The sequence below is a fragment of the Lagopus muta genome, chromosome 7 (genome assembly GCF_023343835.1).
Source record: "Lagopus muta isolate bLagMut1 chromosome 7, bLagMut1 primary, whole genome shotgun sequence".
NCBI lineage: Eukaryota > Metazoa > Chordata > Aves > Galliformes > Phasianidae > Lagopus > Lagopus muta.
The window spans coordinates 48,713,410-48,733,454 of record NC_064439.1 but is presented as its reverse complement, the minus strand read 5'-3'; the positions used below and the strand labels follow the sequence as shown (position 1 = coordinate 48,733,454).

Below are 20,045 nucleotides of genomic sequence, written 5' to 3'. Positions count from 1 at the left end.
AAGATGAAGTAAGATGCTATTTCTGAAAGATCTGAAAATAATTCACTGTAGTTTTGTAAAGTGCCTGAATGTCTGCGAACAGAGATCAACATTTAAAAGAATTTGTAGTAAAGTTTTTGATATCTTTCTCACTCTTCCATTATACAAATGGAAAACTGTTAATATTTAGTTATTCTTGCCACAGTGGTGGGACATAGCAATACTGTGTATTTCCCTTTCTTTCTTTGCCTTTTTGATGATATGGCAAACCACACAAGGTAATCTTTAGCTTCTATTGAAGAAGACAGTTACTCTGATGTTCGCACTGCGCTTCTGTGTTTAACAAAAAAATACTTATTTATCCTTGTTAATCACTATGCTATGAAGATTTGCATCTGAGCTTAGCCTTATGAGCACGGTTTGCCTACTTTTGAGTCATTAAAATATACTTATATGATTCATTGATTTATAATTAAAAGAGCTTTTATAGCCAACGTCTCACTTTTTTCAGGAGGAATTTTCATAAAATAGTTTTTAGAAGGGGACTGAAAAGAAGAAAGCAAACATTTGCAAAACCTCATAATGCTAGAAGGTGAAACAGGATTTTTTTTTTGAAGTACAAGGGGAAGCTATGGTACAAATTGAAAGTAGCTTCAAAGAAATAATTCTTTGATAGCAAGTGAAAAAAAGAAAAGCCTTTGCAATTTTCTGTCTACAAACAAACTGCAAGAGGAAACCCTTTGAACTTCTATTGTTCTGACAACAATATTAACTATGTTTTATCCAGCATAGTGTTTTTAAATGCTGTTAAATTACAGACAACACCACTTTTTTTTCTTTTTTTCTTTTTTTTTTTTTACTGAATAAGAGGTGGTGAGAGTAGAGAGAGATAACCCAGCTGAATATTTTGTTGGATGAATCAGTCCTACTTGAGAGCAACTGAGAGCTCTTGGAGCCTGAAATACAATAATCTCTACCAAATGGCATGGATACTTGTTACTTGCTAGGTTTCACAGCAGTCAGGAAGAAAGCGTGTTAAAAGCAAGAGATAAAAATTCTAGCTAGTATTTGGAATCTGAATGATGGTCAAGGTCCACGTTTCAATGACAATTCCATTTTCTGCTGCAAAAGGTAAATAAAAAAATACTGACTTGAATTTTAGAAAGTTGATGGGAGTTTCAGAACCCTTTTGTAATTGTTCTGTGGTATTCCTGTGCTATTTTGGGTGAATCAAGTTAAAGCTAGCCAATCACTTGGGAAGGATCTGAGCCAAAATGCTCTTCCTAACCTTTAGAGTTAGATAGGTCCTAAGCAGACATCCCAAACATCTCTCACTTCACCCAAGTAACTTCACCAAAACTTCAGATCCCCATGCTGACAGATAGAGCACCTTTTATGGTTAGGCTGGAACATTTACTTCTCTTAGGCAGGAAGTGAACTTATGAAGTCCACTCATGCCAAACTACATTTCAATGTTTTCTCTCCAAAGGTTGACTTGGGTGCTCTTAGGACAAAGGATGCTGAGTGCTTCATGTGAGGTGCTGAATAAATTTCAGACCCACTGCTGTCATTGCAATGTGATGGCTGTCAGCACTTTTGGAGGACGGGGTGTGGGAAAGGCGGCAGAATCAAATTACAGCATGGTGAATTTCCCTGGTACAATACAACGCTATGATCATGGTGGATTGAATTCATATCTTAAGATGAAAGAAGAAAAAAAAACCACACATTTGCACATTTCTGTCAGAAATAAGTAGTATGCTTAATAAGTCTCATTGTTTATACCACTTCTTCTATGCACAGTGCAAACAGGAACAGCTGTTCTTTGACTGTTGGTAACAAATACGCCTCGTTATATGTTATAATAGCCAAGTTTACAAGATCTGCCATCCTTTCCCTTACACTCTATTTTTTCTTGGCATTTTTCAAGTCAGTTACTAAAGCTCATTCCAGTTTAAAATGCATCACAAAATGTCTCTGTTTAAGAAAAACAAAAAAACCAACAGAACCGAAGCTCCAAACTCCTAATGATTTCTTTTCCTAAAAGTGGGAGACAAGAAAAACAACCAAACAAGATACCAGACAAACTTTCCTTTCACTAGATATACAGTCTTCAGGTACCAGATAATATACAGGACACATCCTGAATCCATTGACAGCAATGGCATTGCTTCCTTTGAACAAGACAAAGATTCAAGGAGGTCAGAATGAGATCAGGATGAGTTTTCTGAGTAAGCTACAGAGCTACCAGCAAACATCTCTTGCAGTCTCTTACAGAAGTTTATTATGACTCTTGTAATCAGTTGCATTTCTTGCCAGCGAGATTCATCAGAGGACCTCATTTGTCTGATACACAGGAATCTACTTCTCTTTTCCAGCCTAAATGTACTGAAAACAGCTGATACCTATTTCCTCTCATACCTTTCACTTTAATAGCACTTTTTCCTCTTCAGCTCCTTTTTATTTCTAGAATGAAAAAGCCAGCAGAACAGACCCTGAATTTCTGTGATCCTCTCATTTGTCTTTTGCTCCCTTTCATAGAATCATTTCATAGAATCACTGAATGGCTTAGATTGGAAGAGACATTCATGACCATCAAGCTCCAAACATCTGCCATGGACAGAGTTGACACCCACTAGATTCGGATTCATCTTTTTTTTGAGCAAAAGTGGCTTGAAATTTACGTTTTTTCTCAGCTGAGGTCTTAACAATATCTTGCACAATGGTAGCTTAATATCTTACCCTCAGCAAGTTTGCCAATGACACCAAGGCTCGTGGTGAAGCTGACACAACAGAAGGGGTGCCATCCAGAGGGACCCGGACAGGGTCAAAAAGTATGCACCCAAGAGCCTAATAAACTTTAACATGGCAAAGTGCAAGGCCCATGCACTTGAGTCAAGGCAATCCCAGACAGAAGTACAGACCGGGAAAAGATCCCAGTTGAGAGCAGCCATGCAGAGGAGTGTGCCTGGGATGGACAACAAGTTGGACATGAACAGAAAGCCAACAGTATGCTGGGCTGCATCAGAAGAGGGGTGGTCAGCAGGAGAGGCTGATCCAGCTCTGCCCTTGTGAGGCCCCACCTGCAGTACTGCGTCCAGGCCTGGGGATCTCCAGTACAGGAAAGAAGTGGAACTGCTGGAATGGGCCCAGAGGAGAGCCAGGAAGATTATCAAAGTGCTGGAGTACCTCTCCTGCGAGGAAATATTGAGGGAGTTGGGCTTGTTCAGCTTGGAGAAGAGAAGGATTTGGAGAGATCTACTGCAGTCTAGGGTACTAAATTTTAGAAATAACTTTTGTATTCAGGGGGTAGTGAGGTACTGGAACAGTTACCCAGAGAAGCTGTGGATGCCCATCTCTAGAGGAGCTCAAGACTGGGTTGGGTGGGACCCTGGGCAGCGTGATTGGGTGAGTGGCAAATGTGCCCAAGGCTGGGGTTTTGAACTAGATGATCTTTAAGGTCCCCTTAAACACAAGCCATTCTATGATTCTATGTGGTGTCCCTACGTGTATATGATCAGGATGGCATTTATGTATGCCTTTGCCACGATGCCTCGAGGTATCTGCTAACTGATTAAAAATTTATGTTTTCTTGTATTATCTCCCTTAGAAATTAAATCTATTCATGACAGTAACATGTTCTTGTACTGGCACAGTTGACTGAAGGTCCTCAACCCAGTGTCAGCCTCTCAGTATGTCTTCAAGCCACAGCTGTATTTTCTCTTGACTGAAGTCTTCCTATGGCAGTGAGACACACCATTTTTGCTGTCATAGGATCATGGAATCATTAAGGCTGGAAAAGACCTCTAAGATCATCTAATTCAACCTTCTACTACCACCAATATTACACCACCATGTCATGGTAATGCCATCTGCATTTAACTTCCACTCTATGACCTTACAGTCCTGTGTTTTCAACCTGATGGCCCCGGTTGTTGAACATTATATTCAGTTCTGGGCCTTGATAGCGAGGGTGAGGACTCGGTACATTAACACCCTTATCACCCTCACGTAAATAACGCCTGAAAGTACTGCCTAACTGCTATTTAGCTTTGGTGATATTTTTAACGCAGAAAGAAAGCTTAGATTCATTGCAGGCACTCAGGTCTTCAGTTTTAAAGAGAGAAAACACAGCAGCACTTAGAATTGTATAAAGAAATGCAGGCTTTGTAAGGCCCTCCTGTCACAACAGCCCGAGTGCTGCTCCCGTGAGCGCTCGTCACGGGTCTTATCCTCACAGACAGGCAGACGCGCTCGGAAACGGCGATTAAAACAAGGACAGACAACCCAGCCACCACACAAACTACATTTCCCAGGCGCCTCCGCCCTCCGCCTTCCTGCCCTCACATGACGGCTAGCTGGCCGCGCCATGGCGGAAGCTGCGGAGAAGGTAGAGGCCGAGAGGGGCCGTAGGGCACTGCCCCGCCGGCGGGCGAGGAGCCGGACGGGGAGCGGGAACGGGGAGGCGGGGGGGGGGGGGGGGGGGGGGGGGGGGGGGGGGAGCAGCCCTGGCGGCGGGGCTGCGCGGGCCGGCGGCGTGGCGGCAGGAGGGGTTGGAGATAGAGGAGGAAGCGAGCGAAACTTCCAGTCTTTCCCCTCGTTTGCTGAGTGTCAGGGCTTGTCTGAGCGGACCGCCCGGGCTGGGGGTGCTGGGTTTAGGTGACATCTGATATAGAATTCTAGCAGCTGGGGCTGGGTGATTGAAATGCAGCTGGCACCGTCGTTGGGGAGAGTAAGGGGCGGAAGGAAGGGCCCCTCTGGAATGGATGAGAAAACAATAAAATTAAAGCTAGAAATGGCTTTCCTTGGCTTTCTGAATACTTTCTCGGTTTGTTTGCTGAGTTAGGGCTCTTACTTCTGATGTGCAGCTGAGCAGCACGGCTCCTGTCCTTCCTGAGAGACCAAATGAAGAAGAGCTCTAAAACTCTCTCAAGGAAATTGGCCATTTGGTTCCCATCTTTTCTGCTCTCAGAGACTTTGTTGTGAGAGGCTGGATTCTTTTGGGGGGAAGTTTTTGTTGTTTTTTTTTTTTTTTTTTGGTCTGATTTGGTAAGCTTTTAACTAATAACACTTCAGAGAGCCCTAGGGATAAAACCAATCCTGATAAATTTTCTTACCTGCTTTAGTAAAGTAAGAGATTAAAGCAGTCTGTGTTTTTGTAATCCTGATATAGTTAGATACCTTGCTGTCTTCTGTTTATTTTCTATGCAGTGTGTGCACAGCATGACTGAAAGGGATGTTATGTTGTGCATGCAGTGGGACGGTTTCTTTGCAATCCAAGTTTCACAGTTTTCCACTCCCAGCAGATTTAAGTAATAGGTCTAAACAGTTGGTAACATCTGGTTTTATAAACCCTATATCCATTGTATTAGGAAGCCAAGTGAAAAAAATCTTTTGAAAATTCATATTGGATCTACAGAATGAGAGATTCTAATGGTTAGAGATTACTTTGCATTTCTGTGACTTCCTCATCTGTTTTCTCTTTCTCTACTCTTAGCCTGTTTGCTATCTATGTGAAACATACTTCCAATTTTACCCTAGAGCCTGAGACCTACTAATGGCAGTTATTCCTACATGATTTGAGATTCTGCTCATCTACAATTCCCTGCTGAGGAATTTCCTTTCCACAGTTAGAAGTGGGGTGCAGTCCGCTTGTTTCGTGCATTTGGTGAGAGAGGGAAACAACTGACAAAACCCCAGGATAGTTATAACTACAGTTTGCCTGTGCTGGTAGGAGAGTTCTGGGAAAAAAGCTTCTCTCACTAAGTTGCTAGCAAGTGAGTTAGTTGGTACGAGTTGATTCTGAACACCTTCAGCAAAACTGTTGTCAGGGAGCAAATAGAGTTTCTGCTTTTGTTGCCCAAGCTGAGACTCTTTTTGAATTATTCAGTGATGTTTTTCTTTTGTTAATCATAAAGACTGTAGAACACTTACCTGAATTTGTTCTGTTTATGACATTTTGCAGCAGCAATTGCAGTGGCTTGCTAATACAGCAGCGTTAGCAGTGTAGATTGGTATTCTCACGGTTCACATAGATTTGAATCAACTTCTGGTGCACTGTGACTTTATAGGGCACTATTTTCCAAGGATGGCCTTTCACATAACAGCTTGCAATTTAGTGTAATCTTTGTTGTTTTAAGTGACAAATGGATGTAAGGATGAACAGCAAGTAAGCCGTAACTTTGCTGTGCTCCTGTGTGAGCCTGTCTGTGTGGGGTTTAAACTCAGTGAGCTCCCTCTAAGAATTCTTGTCACTTTTTTTTTCCCTAGCTCTTATTTTTCTGAGTAACCAAAACAATTAAAAAGCATGGGGAAAGATGTAAATGGTGTAACTGCACTAAAAAGTCCTGTGTAGCAGCAAAAATGTCCCTTGTTCTAAATGCGTATTTAGAGAAAACAGATAATTTTTTTTCCCCAAACACATTGTCCTTCTGACATAAACTACATGATCTAAATATCAAAATGATGTATCCATCATTTTTTTTGTACAAAGGAGCTGAGTATGCAAATCTTAGTGTTTAGGAAACAGGCAAATTTTATGTTCAGAATTTAGTGATATTTTGCAGGGGACTGTGTGTGTTGTTATAGCTTGTCCGATAGGCTGCCAGTGTTACCACCTGATATTTTAGTTCTCTCATCATTTGTTATTATAGAAGTTAAAAGGCACAGAGATTCTACTCATATATAACAAAATTACTGTTTTCTGAAAGAACAGATGGAGAGGCTGATCCACAGTGATAAAAGTTAAGCCTAAGCTTAAAGGATACCTGAGTTTTAATCCCTCTTCACCTTTTCTTGACTACCATACTCCTCCTACTTGCACTTTCCTCTTTCTACTTGTTAATACAGGCAATGTAGATTACCATTCCCTGGGGTATGTGGTTTAGAGATGGACCTGGCTGTATATGGTAAGATGGCAGCAATCCTGGTTACATCTTGCAGTGAGTTTCAAGTAGCAAAAAGCAGCTTTTCTTCTCTCCCTTATCCCATATCTGTAATCAGTTGTGATGATCACTAAACGTGAACCTTCAGTAATGCAGATGAGGCTTTTGCAGGCATTTAATTTCTGCTTGGAGGTGACAGTCGGTGCCTTTTATAAATAGGGAAAATAGATAAATGTGTCAAACTAAATATGACACTGGTCATCAGTGCATTTATTTTTTCCTTTCTCCTTAAACTGTTGGTAACTCTGTTTTCTTTCTTTTTTTTTTTTCCTTCTCAGGTGAAATTCCCTACCTATTTATCACAGTATCCAAATATTACTTTATAAGATTTGAAATGCTGCCTTCTAGCTTGCTCATTCTTTGCTTGTATCATATTTTGTTGTTAAAATGCTTACATTCACTGTCAGCGTGTTAGCTGCAACCTTTTATTGCAATTGATAGCAATAAGTACGTTAAGTAAATCTTCATTTTGCTGACTTCTTTGAGGAGGCATTGCATCAGCAGATTTTACCAGTGGACAGGTGAGAGATTAGCAGGAGGCAACGTAGATTTTTTTGTTGGTAGGACAGTAAGATTCATGGTCTTGCCACACAGAGATGTTTTAAGGGTACAGTTGCTTTAAAGGCAAGAGAAAGCCACTTGGTTTGCGTTGATGTATGATAGGAAGGAAAAAATCACTAAATTCTGATTTCTGTGGAAAATGGCTTGAAGTTATTGAGTTTTAAAATAACTGTGCTAATAGTTGAATGCAGAGGCTTGTTGCTGGATAACAAGAAAATGCCATTCTGCTTCAGGAGTCAAACCACAAGGCATTGCTTAGTGCTTCTTGAGGGAAGGTAGGCTTTCACAGAGGGCATGCTTCACCCTTCCTTGTAGGGCAGGGAGCAGCAGTCTCATGGTCACCTGGTGCCACTGAGTGTCAGTGTGGCACTAGATTAGATGCCCATGATGTAGGTGTGAGTGGGAAGGATAACTTCTGGAATGTTGAGAAACACTGAACTTTGAGTTGCTTTCATTTTTCTCTCTTATTAAAGACTTAAAAAATACTTTAAAAGGGGAACTGTTACTCATTCACTTAGGGTTATGTATGTACTTAGCTAACATTCTCTTTTCTCTTTGCACTGTTTTCAGGAAACAAGGTCTAATGAGGAATCAACAGATGAATCTGAGGTAAGCCTGCTAGTCCTCTGTGGGTTTGGGAAAAATACAGCTGTCACTGGTTTGTTTTGGTAGCTGCTTGTTTAGAAGCTCTGCTGATACAGTATAGCAAGGAATGTTAAGCTACACTTCAATTATTGAAAAGGAGCTGTGATTTGCTATTAAATGCTTTTTTATGCTTAAAAATGCAGTCACCAAATTGTAGGAAAGTGAATTAAGAGAAAAATTCAAGTGTATGCACTTTTGTTTCCATATGAAAGAACTGAAAATTTAATTGACAGTATAATTATATATGCACTAATACTACATTAGATATTTTCTTTATCTAGTGCCAAATCTTCACACTTCAAGCATAGGTACTAAGCAGGCTCAAATCCTGGTCTGCAGAGTGATGGATTCTGCAGAGGCCATAGTAGTGGTTCTTGAAAGAGCTTTAGCTAGGGGGTACCTTGTATGACTGTGGAATAACTTTTCCCTCTGCTTTCCATGAGTGGCTGTGACACTGTAGGGTGCTCCTAGGAAGAAGCAGAGATTTCTTTGGCCCCATTGTGGAGCAGCTGCTGAGAACCAACTATTTTGGGGTTGAAAGAACCAACTATTTAGGGGTTGAAACTAGATGATCACTGTGGTCCTTTTCAACCCAGGCCATTCTCTGACCTATGACTTTTTGCCTAATGTGAAACATTTTTGTTCTAGAGCCACACTGTGTGTGGAGGGGCCTTAATGTGAAGTGCTTGTAAATAGTGACCAGACCAGATGCTCAGCCTTATGTAGAAGAACAATCTCCTCTGCAGGGTGAATATCATATTCACAGAATAATGTGTATGACTCCCTGCCAGTTTTTGCAGCTTTAAAGCCTATTGCATATGAGGGCCTGTGTTTCTAGTGTTTCAGTAACCTCTTAACACTATAGTCTATTTCAAATGAATAATTTACAGTGGAATTAATATAAATGTGTTAACAGGTTATTGGACTTTTGTTTATTTTTACTTCAAGGAAGGATAAGTATGATGCAGTTTCTGTCTAATCAAAAATGGAATAAAAAATAGTGGTAGGAGCAGCACGTCTAAACGTTGTTAATGTTCATTAGTACTATTTGAAGGGCAAGCTGATAGCTTCACTCTTACTTCTTGTGACTGTAAAACTATGTGATTTCTTTTGGGTGGCACGTGGTTTGGGATGGATCTTATAGGAACAGTTCTAGGAGCTGGGTCTCTAATCCTTGCAGTCAGTGTCCTTTTTGAACCGTTAAAAATAGTATTTAAGGCATGGATTTTGTAGAGGCCTTGCCACCACAGTAATAAAGGTTTTTACATATACAACTGGTTGCACTTAATTTCATTTAAATTGTTTCCATAAAATTGAAAGTTATTACTGTTGGTTTCAGAGAACGTATGATGTATACAGGTTATATTACAGAAATCTATTTTATTATGGAGGAAGATAACTTTAAATAACTGTTTTTGAGTAAATGATGTCCCTGTCTGGACTGGATGTATAAACAAAATACAGAATGTGGGCTTTTCTTTGTACTCCTTGCATTGCTGTGCCGTTGCGTTATTAAAGAATCAAATGTGCAGTGATTCTCTTTTATGCAGCAACTCCTTTGATGTCATTCCTTTATTAGCAGTTAATAAATAACGTGCTAATCCTATTTGTTACCTGCTTGATTTGTTTTGAATGGCCTGTTCTTTACCAAACACCAGGCTGTTTGTTTGCATGGGCTTGGAGGTAAAGCTTATGAATAAACCTCAAATGTGGGAGTCCACAAACGTGACCATTTCAAATATGTGTCAGCTAAGAGCCTCTCGCTGTAAGTTTGCTTACAACTCTCTCTTCTAGTAAATTCAGTTCTTAAAGCTGCTTAAATGTGTTTAATACTTCCCTTCTGCTTAAGTCAGAATGTGTAAAATCAAGAGGTATTCATTAGCAGGGGTGATGCATCTGTTCAGATGTTAAACAGGCATCTCTGTGTGTGTCAGTACATCTTTCCTGATAACCACAGTACAACTTAAACTTTTATTTCATATCCTTACATATCTTATGGTGTTTTGTAAATGTGATTTTCATTTGGACAGGCTGATACGATGAGGAAGCTGTGTATCTAATGCTGTATTGTAGCTTTCAAAAGAAAAACCTACTTGGCTTGCTATGTATTCCTGCTCAATCAACAACAAATTTTCTTTGTTGTGTGTTTCATTTTGTTCATTTGTTGTTTTGGTTTGGTTTTCTTCTGTGTATTTTGTTGCACGTTGTGCTTATGAAATATGCTTGCTTTACTTCTCACAACTTCATTATCAAGCGGGCTGCATTTGAGGTTGAGCCTTGCTCAGGTTTGTTTGTCAGAAAAGTCCTACTACAATGTGCTTTCAACAGCTTGTTTGATTTTATTTTGCAGCACCTAGGCTGCATGTTGGGTCCTCCACATATGATGAGACCTTAAAAATAGACAAGAAAGTAATCTAACTTTGGGCTACTCATAAACTGTGGAGAGGAAAAAAAGTCTTAATTATGTATAGCCTAAGTCTGACTTCCTGATTTCAAATAATTCATCTGTTTTTGCAGTGTCTGTTTCAGTAAAATCCTTTTCTTCTTAACTGAGTTGTTTTCTTTCTGGCAGACCCATCTTAGATTTTGCTAGTGAATGAAAAGACGATGCTAATAAATCTGTAAGAAAGTACTCAGGCTTTCTTCTGCAGGAGTGCAACATGGTAGGAAAGTGAGATGCAAAAGAGCATTTTTCTGGCATTGAAATTGTTGCTGCTTTGAAGGTTGCTTTTAATGAGATAATCCTGTTATATTACATCATGGACCATTGTGAGGCGTCCTGAGGAAAATATTATTTTACTTTCAACTAATTAGATGAAATTCATGAAGTGGAAATGGAGCCTTCCTTCTTGATGAGAGAATCAGAGCTAAGTTATCATCCTGCAATTTGGCTAGTTATTTATTAATGTTGTTCTTTCCTTTCTAATTTACTACTTGGCATATGGGCAGATGGTCCTGTTCCAGTTCTTATTTCCATTACAAGGGCTTTCTTCAAAAGAAGTGTCAGTGGAATCATAAGACCAGTGCTTTGTCCCATAGAAAACTCTTTGATTATGTGAGGAATTTCACTGATTTTTGTGTGCCTTGCACTGCAGACTTAAGTTTTTGTTCTGTATTTTCGACCTGCTGAAGAAAACAAGGAAGGCAGATGCTTCTTTCATGCAAAAAGTTTTGAAGGATAATAACTTGTATTCTTAGAGTTAAAATGCTGCACTGATATGTGCCTTGCTCTTTTCTATTAGGTATTTGTGTTTGTTAGTGATCGTATCTCTGTGCTGTACAGCATGGTGTGTTTCCATTTGAACGCTTCCACCGCTTCCATTTTTATGTCTCCCACTCTTGATTTTTTTGCCTGTTCCCTGATCTTTGAGCGCTCCTCCCTTGTGAAAAGGAAGTCTTCATTTAATTCTCTCGTTTAGCTATTTAAACACCATACTGCTAAATCGTAGAATTTACCAAAGGGAAGTTATTGTAGAAATCCTTTGTTAACCCAGTGTTCAGACAGCTTATGTGGGCTTAAAGATATCTCACAGCCCTACACTTCTTCCAGTGAAACTGATAGTGTTTTTGTTCTTCAAGGTTTTGAAAACAGATCTGAACTTGAATACAGTTATGAAATGTGTAAGCATTAAAAGGAGGACAACAAAAAAAAAAAGCCTTGATGTTTTCTTTTCCTTTTCAGTGCTCTCCAGATCTTTGTCTTGTATGCTAGGTCTGGATTAGGTCAAAGCAATTAAATCGTTTCAAGTAAATAAAGCATCTGGTAAAAAAAGCTCCTTGTCATACTCAGTTTCCATCAAAATGTCCTCTTAACATGGAGTGCTGGGCACTGGGCTGGAAGAGGTGAGCTCTTCTGTGGCTACTAAGCTTTTGAAGGAGCATCACCATTGCAACAAAAAATTAATGAGAAGTAGACTTGGCTACCGTAATTCAGTCCAACTTGCAGTTTTTTGTTTTCTGCCTGACCTTTTGTAAATCATTTCATGTCATCATGCCTTCTGTCTTTAGTATTGAATAACTCTATACTAGGTTGCTTTTTTTTTTTTTTAATTTCCAGTTTTAAAAACATAAGCCAGGAGAAAAATACTTAGGAAACATATTCTGTTTCACGTACTTGAGCAGTCTGGAGAGACATTGCTTGTCCTTGCATGGCTTTAGGTGATGTTGGCCTTTTAAATAGGTAGAAGGGAAGGAAAACACATATAAATTCCAAATAGAAAGTTATCCTCCTTATTAATGAGGAAAATGTATCATGGAAATTATTTATCAATTTGAGTCAGTAGGATGAGCATGGTAAATTATTTATTGCAGTTTAAATGGAATTTTTTCATATATTAATTAGAAAAACAAGTTTACAGTGAGTAGTAACTAACATAATATACATCGTTAGAGGATTGACTTGCAGGAAAAATGGATTATTGCTAAATTCTTCTAATACCTGCTGGTTTGGGGTGAAAATTACATACTTCATTTAATGAGCTATTAATATTAACCAAAGTGCCTGTTCTGCCTGCGTGTTGTGGAATACGTAAAAAGTAAAAATACTGCTCAGCTTATAGAAATGAAATGCAATTGCAAAGCCGGTGTGTTAACAGTATGCAGATGTGGCCTTTCCAAGAGAGTAAATGCATTCATCTGGGTGGAATAACAGTGAGGGGTAGAAAATGGAAAGCAGTGGGGAAATTCAGCTGTGAGCCTTCTAGCTCTTTCGCTGTGGTAAGTGGGTGAAAGTAACTGTTAAAAATTACTGTTCCCAAATCCGCACTGTAGGGCTTTCATATGCAGTACATCACAAGGTGGCAACTGCTCAAGTAGGGTTTGTGAAGGAAACAAATGCTTGCCCAAGTTCCTTACTCAGCAAAGGGAAAATACAAGCAGAAATGTGTAGTTTTGTTGAGAGTTGTAACTGTTGGGATTTTTCACTCCTGGATGGGCATGGAAGATAAAACAGCCTGTCCTGTGCTGCCTGTGAGTATGGTACAGCTGAAGTGGATGGACTGATCCTGTGGTGCTGCTTGTTTGTTTTTTTAATTCCTGAAGTGGAGTAGTGAAAAAAATTTCGGATGTTTTTTGCCCTGCACAAAACTATCAGTAAAAGAAAAGAAATTGGTGGGAGTTGAATTGGAACCAAGACTTACTTTATGGACTTTACTTCTTTTTCTATTACATGCCATTTATAATGATTGCTCGTGTGCAGTATGTTGTCTGTGTTATTTCTGCTTCATAACTTGGCTGATGACCAGCTTCTTCAAACCTGTGCGAGTGAATCTTCAATTGGTGTTCTGGAAATTTATTGTGACATTCTGCATACCACAACAGTTTTGAGAAGAAATAAAATGCTCGGTGCTTTGCTTTTCTTCCGCCTGTTATTTCATACTCTGAATGCAGCCCTTTTTGATACATATTCACAGGCAGCCATATCATCATAATTCCTTGCTCCTGGTGTATATCTGCATTTTCCCAAAGAGGCTGAGGGATTAAATAAATCCCTGAAGAAAATGCATGGGAGAACAGAAAAAGTGCTGTGTGAAATTTAACATTGTAATCCAGATTTGCCAATTTTACAACCAGGGGCTGGGAAGGTATTGGTGATTTGCCTTAGAGGAATCATAAAGAAGCTGGATGGCAGGTTATGCACTTCACTTCCTTCACTGAGCTAACATCACTGAATTTTCACTATAGAACTAGAGGAGAATGGTTTTTAACTGCAAAAGTACTGAATGTGACTTCATGGTTTGGAATTTTCAGTCTTTTGTCTTACTGTTGTTTTGTACAGCAGTAGTTATAGAATTCCTATTCCAACCAATTGTACAGATAGGTAGCTCAGTCTTTTTTGGTATTTATTCTGAATGATTGTGACTTTTATTCCACGCTACTTTAATTCTTGCAGAGCCCGTGTTTAGGCAGCATTAAAATGCAGCAGTCTGTGTAACCAGATAACTGTCTCCACTGCCCACCTCAATAATTTGCATCTTTGTTGATATTGTTACTAAGGTTGTCACTTGAAATCAGTAATTTCGAAATATGGCTTTGTTTTGAAGGAAACTGTCTTTTCAGTTTTTGGCTAGGCAGGCTAATGAATTAGACCTTGAATGTTTATAGCTTTCATTTGCTGCTGCTTTATCGGCATCTGAATGGGTGACTTGAATCACAGAATCATAGAGTTGCTCAGATTGAAAAAGACCTTAAAGATCATCAAGTCCAACCATGACCAGTCCAACGTACTGCCCTAACTCCAACAACCCTCTGCTAAATCACGTCCCTGAGCACCACATCCAAATGGTTTTTAAACACATCCAGGGATGGTGACTCAAACACCTCCCTGGGGAGCCTATTCCAGTGCTTAACAACACTTTCTCTAAAGAAGTTCTTTCTGATACCAACCTAAACCTGTCCTGGCACAACTTGAGGCCATTTCCCCTGATCCTGTCACCAGTGAGAAGAGACCAACCCCACTCTCACTGTGAGCACCTTTCAGGTATTTGAAGAGAGCAATAAGGTCTCCCCTCAGCCTCCTCTTCTCAAATGACTTCTGTTGTCCTGCTCACCCCACCATTCCTGATGCAAGCCAGGATGCCATTGGCCTTCTTGGCCACCTGGGCACACTGCTGGCTCATGTTCAGCCCACTGTCCATCACTACACCGAGGTCCCTTTCCATCAGGCAGCTTTCCAGCCACTCCTCACCAAGCCTGCAGGGTTGCCTGGGGTTGTTGTGACCAAAATGTAGGACTTGACACTTGGCCTTATTGAAACCCATACAGTAACCTCGGCCCATCGATGCAGTCTGTCCATGTCCCTCTGCAGTGCCTTTCTTCCCTCTGGCAGATCAGCTTTTCCTCCTAGCTTGGTGTTGGCTGCAAACTTACTGAGGGTGCACTCAATCCCTCATCAAGATGGTTAATAAAGATGTTAAATAGAAACGGCCCCAGTACCGAGCCCTGGGGGACACCGCTTGTGACTGATTGCCAACTGGATTTGACTCCACTGATCACAACTCTTTGGGTCCGGCCATCCAGCCAGTGTTTCACCCAGCAGACATATACCTAGGGAGTAACAAGTCTTACCATTAAAGACTGAGGCAAAGAAGGCAAAGAATATTAAGAACTTGTGCACTTCACCTTGGTCTTTGTCTTCTCTAAGCATGCAGGTGGCATTTCTGGGGACAGAAGGGCTTAGCTTTAACTTTCTTTATAAAACAGTACCTCAGCCTTATCCTGATCCTTGGTTACCATGTTGCCCTCAGCAACAGTTCCAGCTGGGCTTTGGCTTTTCTAATTTTCTCCCTGCACAGCTGCACTACGTACTTGTAATTGTCATAAGTTGCTTGCCTACTTTCCCAAAGACCATAAAATTGAATTCCAGCCAAAGTCATCCTCCTCCTTCACCAAGACACGAGGCTGTGGAATCATACTGGCACATCCCCCTCCTGCAAGCACTGGCATGTTACATACAGGCTCCATACTACTCAGTTACACCCCCACCCTATTTGTTCCTACTTTAAAGCTCTATCAGTTAACCTTCCCAACTCCCATTGTCAGACCCCCTTCTGTTGGTGGGGTAAGTTACTTCTGTTGGTGGCCAGCAGGCCTGGTCTCATGTAAATCAAGCAGAGGTCAAAAACCCAACCCGTGTTGGGCACACCAGGCTCAGAGCTAAGTTTTATCCATTGGCCCATCACATTTAGTCCCTCATAATTCCCTATAACTGGAGGGATAGAGGAGAACACAACTTGAAGGCTCTGAAGTTGTTCTTCACAGTCCTTAGGGGAGCTCTTCCTAAATCATTGCTGCTTACCTGAAACAACAGTAGGGGATAATAATCTGAGGGTCAAACTAGGGAAGGAAGTTTCTTCCTTACGTCTTTAATCCGAGCCCTTGGTAGGCATTAATGTATTTTTAGTATTTTGTTAAGATTTCCGTGTGGGAGTTCTAGAGGGAAAGAGATTTGTGTTCTCTCAGTCACTTCTAGCCTCAAGGGAGTCCAGTAAAGCTTATAATATTTAAATTCAGCACAGTAAATAAGACAACTTGCTATAACACTTTGTTTTAGATCCTTTACTATCTAGCAAACCAGGCTTTTGAAGGTTAAAGGCCTTAGAGGCATAGATTATTTATTTATTTTAATTTTTTTTTAAATTATTATTTAAGCATTTTTGTAGTGTTAAGAGATTGCACTGAGAAAAACTAAGTCATGATCCTAATCCTGAAAATGACACAGGTAGTCTCTTTACCATTGAGACAGGAACAGAAATCTGGGAATTGTATTATAGGGTAGAGAAGCAGTAATGATGAAGTTGCACTTTGCCATATTTAGATACTCTATTGTGATTCTCCTTGTTGGAGTCCTGTGTCACTTGTCTCTTCAGCAAAGCGGATATCTGTCCCTAAACAGTGGATAGCAGCACATTTTTTTTTCTGGTTTTGCTTTGGGATTTGTTTTTCTTTTCTTTTAAAAGAAGGTAAAATGAAGAAATGGGCAACCAGGAAGAGCGGGAAGACTGGGATTCTGAATGGCAATCTGTGTTTCTTGATTATACAAAGTAGTGACCCAATACTATTTTTACAGTAATGGAACATAGATGTTAGCTGGAAAAGCACAACACAAATAATTGCTGTTTTCATCAGAAATAATGATTGTCCTTAAATAATTTTAAACAATATTTGGAGCCTAACCACTCAGTATTATTACTGAACTGGGGACTTGGAGACTTGGTCTGAAGCGGAGATTGAAGGGATCTCCAAACTCTGTTATCACATTATAATGCTACTTAAATCATCAACAGACATTAGCAATTTGTTAAAAGCTTCCTTTTTGTAATTTTTAAAACTGCTTTAAGAATATTAAATCCCCTGCTTATTATGTCCCATACTGCTCCTTGGTTAAGTTTGTAATTCACTAGTTGTATTCCCGTGTCTTAGAAATGGGCAATCTTGTTCTCTAGCATATGTTATCTTTTTGTAACTCTTTGTGAAATACGGTAAAGCAGGCATTAAGAAATGATGCATACAGACGTTCCTGGCACGCTACTGAGAGAAGTTTGTGTCTGGTAATCTGGATTACCAGTTTGTCTAGGCTGAGCTCAGGCTAAATCTGATCTGGGGGCTGAGCTCAGGCTGAATACATTCTGGATAATGAGGACGAGAGATGACTGAGTGATGGAGCAGTGAATCTCCTTTCCTGAGCCACTCACTACAAGGAGACTGTTTTCTCTAAAAATTTGTAGGAATGGGGCTTAGCAAACCTGAAATCAGATTTGTTTATGAGTCAGTGCTTTGATATCTCTTGAATGTGAATGAAGGGAGATAAGGCCAAAAGAAGGGCTTGGGTTCTGAGCTGCAGAAGATAAAAGACTGAAAATAATCATAACATTTTGTTACTGGACCAAAGGAGATATTATGGCCAATGTAAGAAATCTCTAGGCGTAGTAATGAGGTGAAATCAATAGTTTTGTTTTACCTGTTGTGTTGTCGGGCATAGTGAGCGTCCTCATACGTCTTATAATAGCCTTGCTTCTCAGACCCACTGAGTCCAAGCTGAGCATTGTGCAGCCTTTCCAGTACATTCCTGCCCTATTCAGCGCAGGTGCAGTTAAAGGAAGGGCTTGCCCATGGCTCAGGCACATTGTGCAAATGCCTGCTGATAGCGCAGCTCTCAGAGGTGCTGGAAGGTGTTAGAAGTTCCTCCCTTCCCTCTTCTCAACAGGGTACCACCCATTCCAATGAGTACTCATTAGTCCCACATGAGTTATGGGATTTGTAGAGAAAAGGCCCTCAAAAATAAAATGTATAAAACCATTGCAGCCCTCCGATTAAAACACGACCTCTATAAGAAGCTGACGCTTGGAGATTTTTATCCTGTTGGTCAAGAAGCTGCTGAGAGAGCCTAGATTTGATCAGAAAAGGAATAGATGATCTTACTGAGTTCTACTAGATATTTTTCTGGACGTTGTGCTTCTGTATGTATAGAAGAGAATTAAGTAGTTTTCCATGAAGACTGCATTCTGGAACTAGAAGCCTTTTTATATATTTTATTTTACATTTTATTTATTATATATTTTATTTGTTGTCAGATAGGGGGTTGGAGATTCATGATCCTTGAGGTCCCTTCCAGCCCTGGCCGTTCTGTGATTCTGTGATTTCTGCAGTAAGTGAACCTACCCTCAGCAAACCACAAAGGATGTGACTGTTTAATTTTTGCGTAATGGAAGATGCTCTTTGAACCTTTACATCAATCCCCAAATAAATGGAATTTATTTCTTTGGTTTGACTCAGGATTTTCACAAGTTTGTGGACAAAAAATTCTGGAACTGGAACTAGTTAGTTTAATTTCTTGTTAATTCAGGTGCTTTTCTCTTTGGATTTTAATGGTTTGCAGGGTCAAAACATGAAGGTGTAAACAGTGCTGGAGTGACCACCTCCAGTAATTGGAGTTCTGGCTGGAACTGGATGGGCGATGCGCAAGCAAAGATGAAGGGCACTAGCCTTATAACGTATGCACCGTTTATTTCCATAAAGGCTGTGGAAAACTTAGAGGACAAATGGTGCAGGAAGGATGACACTTTGCTGTCAATGCCCGTAACATAATTAGAGTATCCACAATCAGCAGAGCATGCAGTTCATGTGACAGACTGACCTGTGGGCAGATCCGCCGCTGCAGGAGCAAATATGGGCTAATGGAATAACTCCAGGAGCTGCCCACAGTTTCCTTCTGGATGTGTTCTTTGCCAGGACGAATTCTTGGATTATTTTCTCTATTCAGTATTTTACTGCAGTTGTTCCTGTAGGCAGAGCTGGGGAGGGTAGAGTTGGAATATTTGAAGAAGGCTGTAAACTTGCATGTCAAAAGGCAGGTTGCTTCCCTCACGGTGATACTGGCCCTTGGAGGACTTAGTGCACGCTTGCAGCACCATTCAGTTGTGTGAATCTGCTCCAGAAGAGTTTGGAGGAAGCTCCCTGCCTGCTGGACAGTGGGCATGGGAAGAGCAACTTCTTTAATTGCAGGAATTCAGAAGCAAGAAGGGCCCTTAAGAAGAGTAGGATTTAGATTGGACTGACCAGCTAATTGGGATATTTCTTTCAACTGGAACCAAGCTTCCACAGGAAATAGGTGTGGATACCTGGAGCAATTTTACTCTTAGCTTAGCAGCAACAGACAAAGAGAAAAATGAAAGGAAAATGAGTTTCAAATTAGCGTTCCTGTGGTTGAAAAATAGTTATTATTTAGTTTAAAGCAACCCAAAGGTAGTTGCCTCTTGTCAGCTCCATGGGACTCCTGCACTTTGTGAATTCAAGTCTGCCATGTGTGGAGCACTTTCAACGTCTTGTGTAGTATGTATTTCTTTTCCTCTCAATATCTGACAGGAATTTCAAGATGCTGGGCTGTTGTGTTTTCTTAGGCAGCCTGTGTGGAAGGATGCGTTTGGCGGCAGTACAAGAGGCAGTGCTATAAAATTTACTTTGGAACGTTTGGATTCCTCTAGGATGGTTTAAAGGACTTCTCTTTAATTAAAAGCGCCGTACACTTAGTAAAAATCCATGTTAGTTGAGAAATTGATTTTTGTTTTTTCGGGGTTTTTTTTCGCTTTTTAAAGGGAGGCTTGAGTTTCCTTGTCTGGGGTAAATGTCACTGTGCTTCTATGGCGGCTTTGCTGCGAGTCAGGACTTGCGCCGTTCCTCCGGGTTGTCATAGAAACGCAGCTAACTGTCAGCTCAGCTCAGGCTGCTGATGGTTTTATTTGTTGGTTTTCAGGATTATTAAAATTTAACAAAAATTATTGATTTGCTTTTTATTAACAACGGCTCGTGTTTACTTTAGAAGTTCAGGCTGCATGGAAGCTTTCCCTGAAAGAAAAAAATGCCATAAAAATGATTAAACTCTGATACTCTCAAGAAGGGATCATCAAATGCGTTTAATAT

At 40.3% G+C, this 20,045-nt stretch overlaps 1 protein-coding gene across 1 annotated transcript in view; it reads left to right on the top strand.

The window, feature by feature from the left end:
- Window positions 1-4,282: 4,282 nt before the first annotated feature.
- Window positions 4,283-20,045, top strand: part of VPS41 (VPS41 subunit of HOPS complex) — a 104,181-nt gene continuing 88,418 nt past the window's right edge. The window contains exons 1-2 of the mRNA XM_048950663.1: window positions 4,283-4,369; window positions 8,055-8,093. Coding sequence (XP_048806620.1) covers window positions 4,349-4,369; window positions 8,055-8,093 — 60 coding nt within the window. The 5' untranslated portion in view covers window positions 4,283-4,348. The remainder of the gene's footprint in view (window positions 4,370-8,054; window positions 8,094-20,045) is intronic.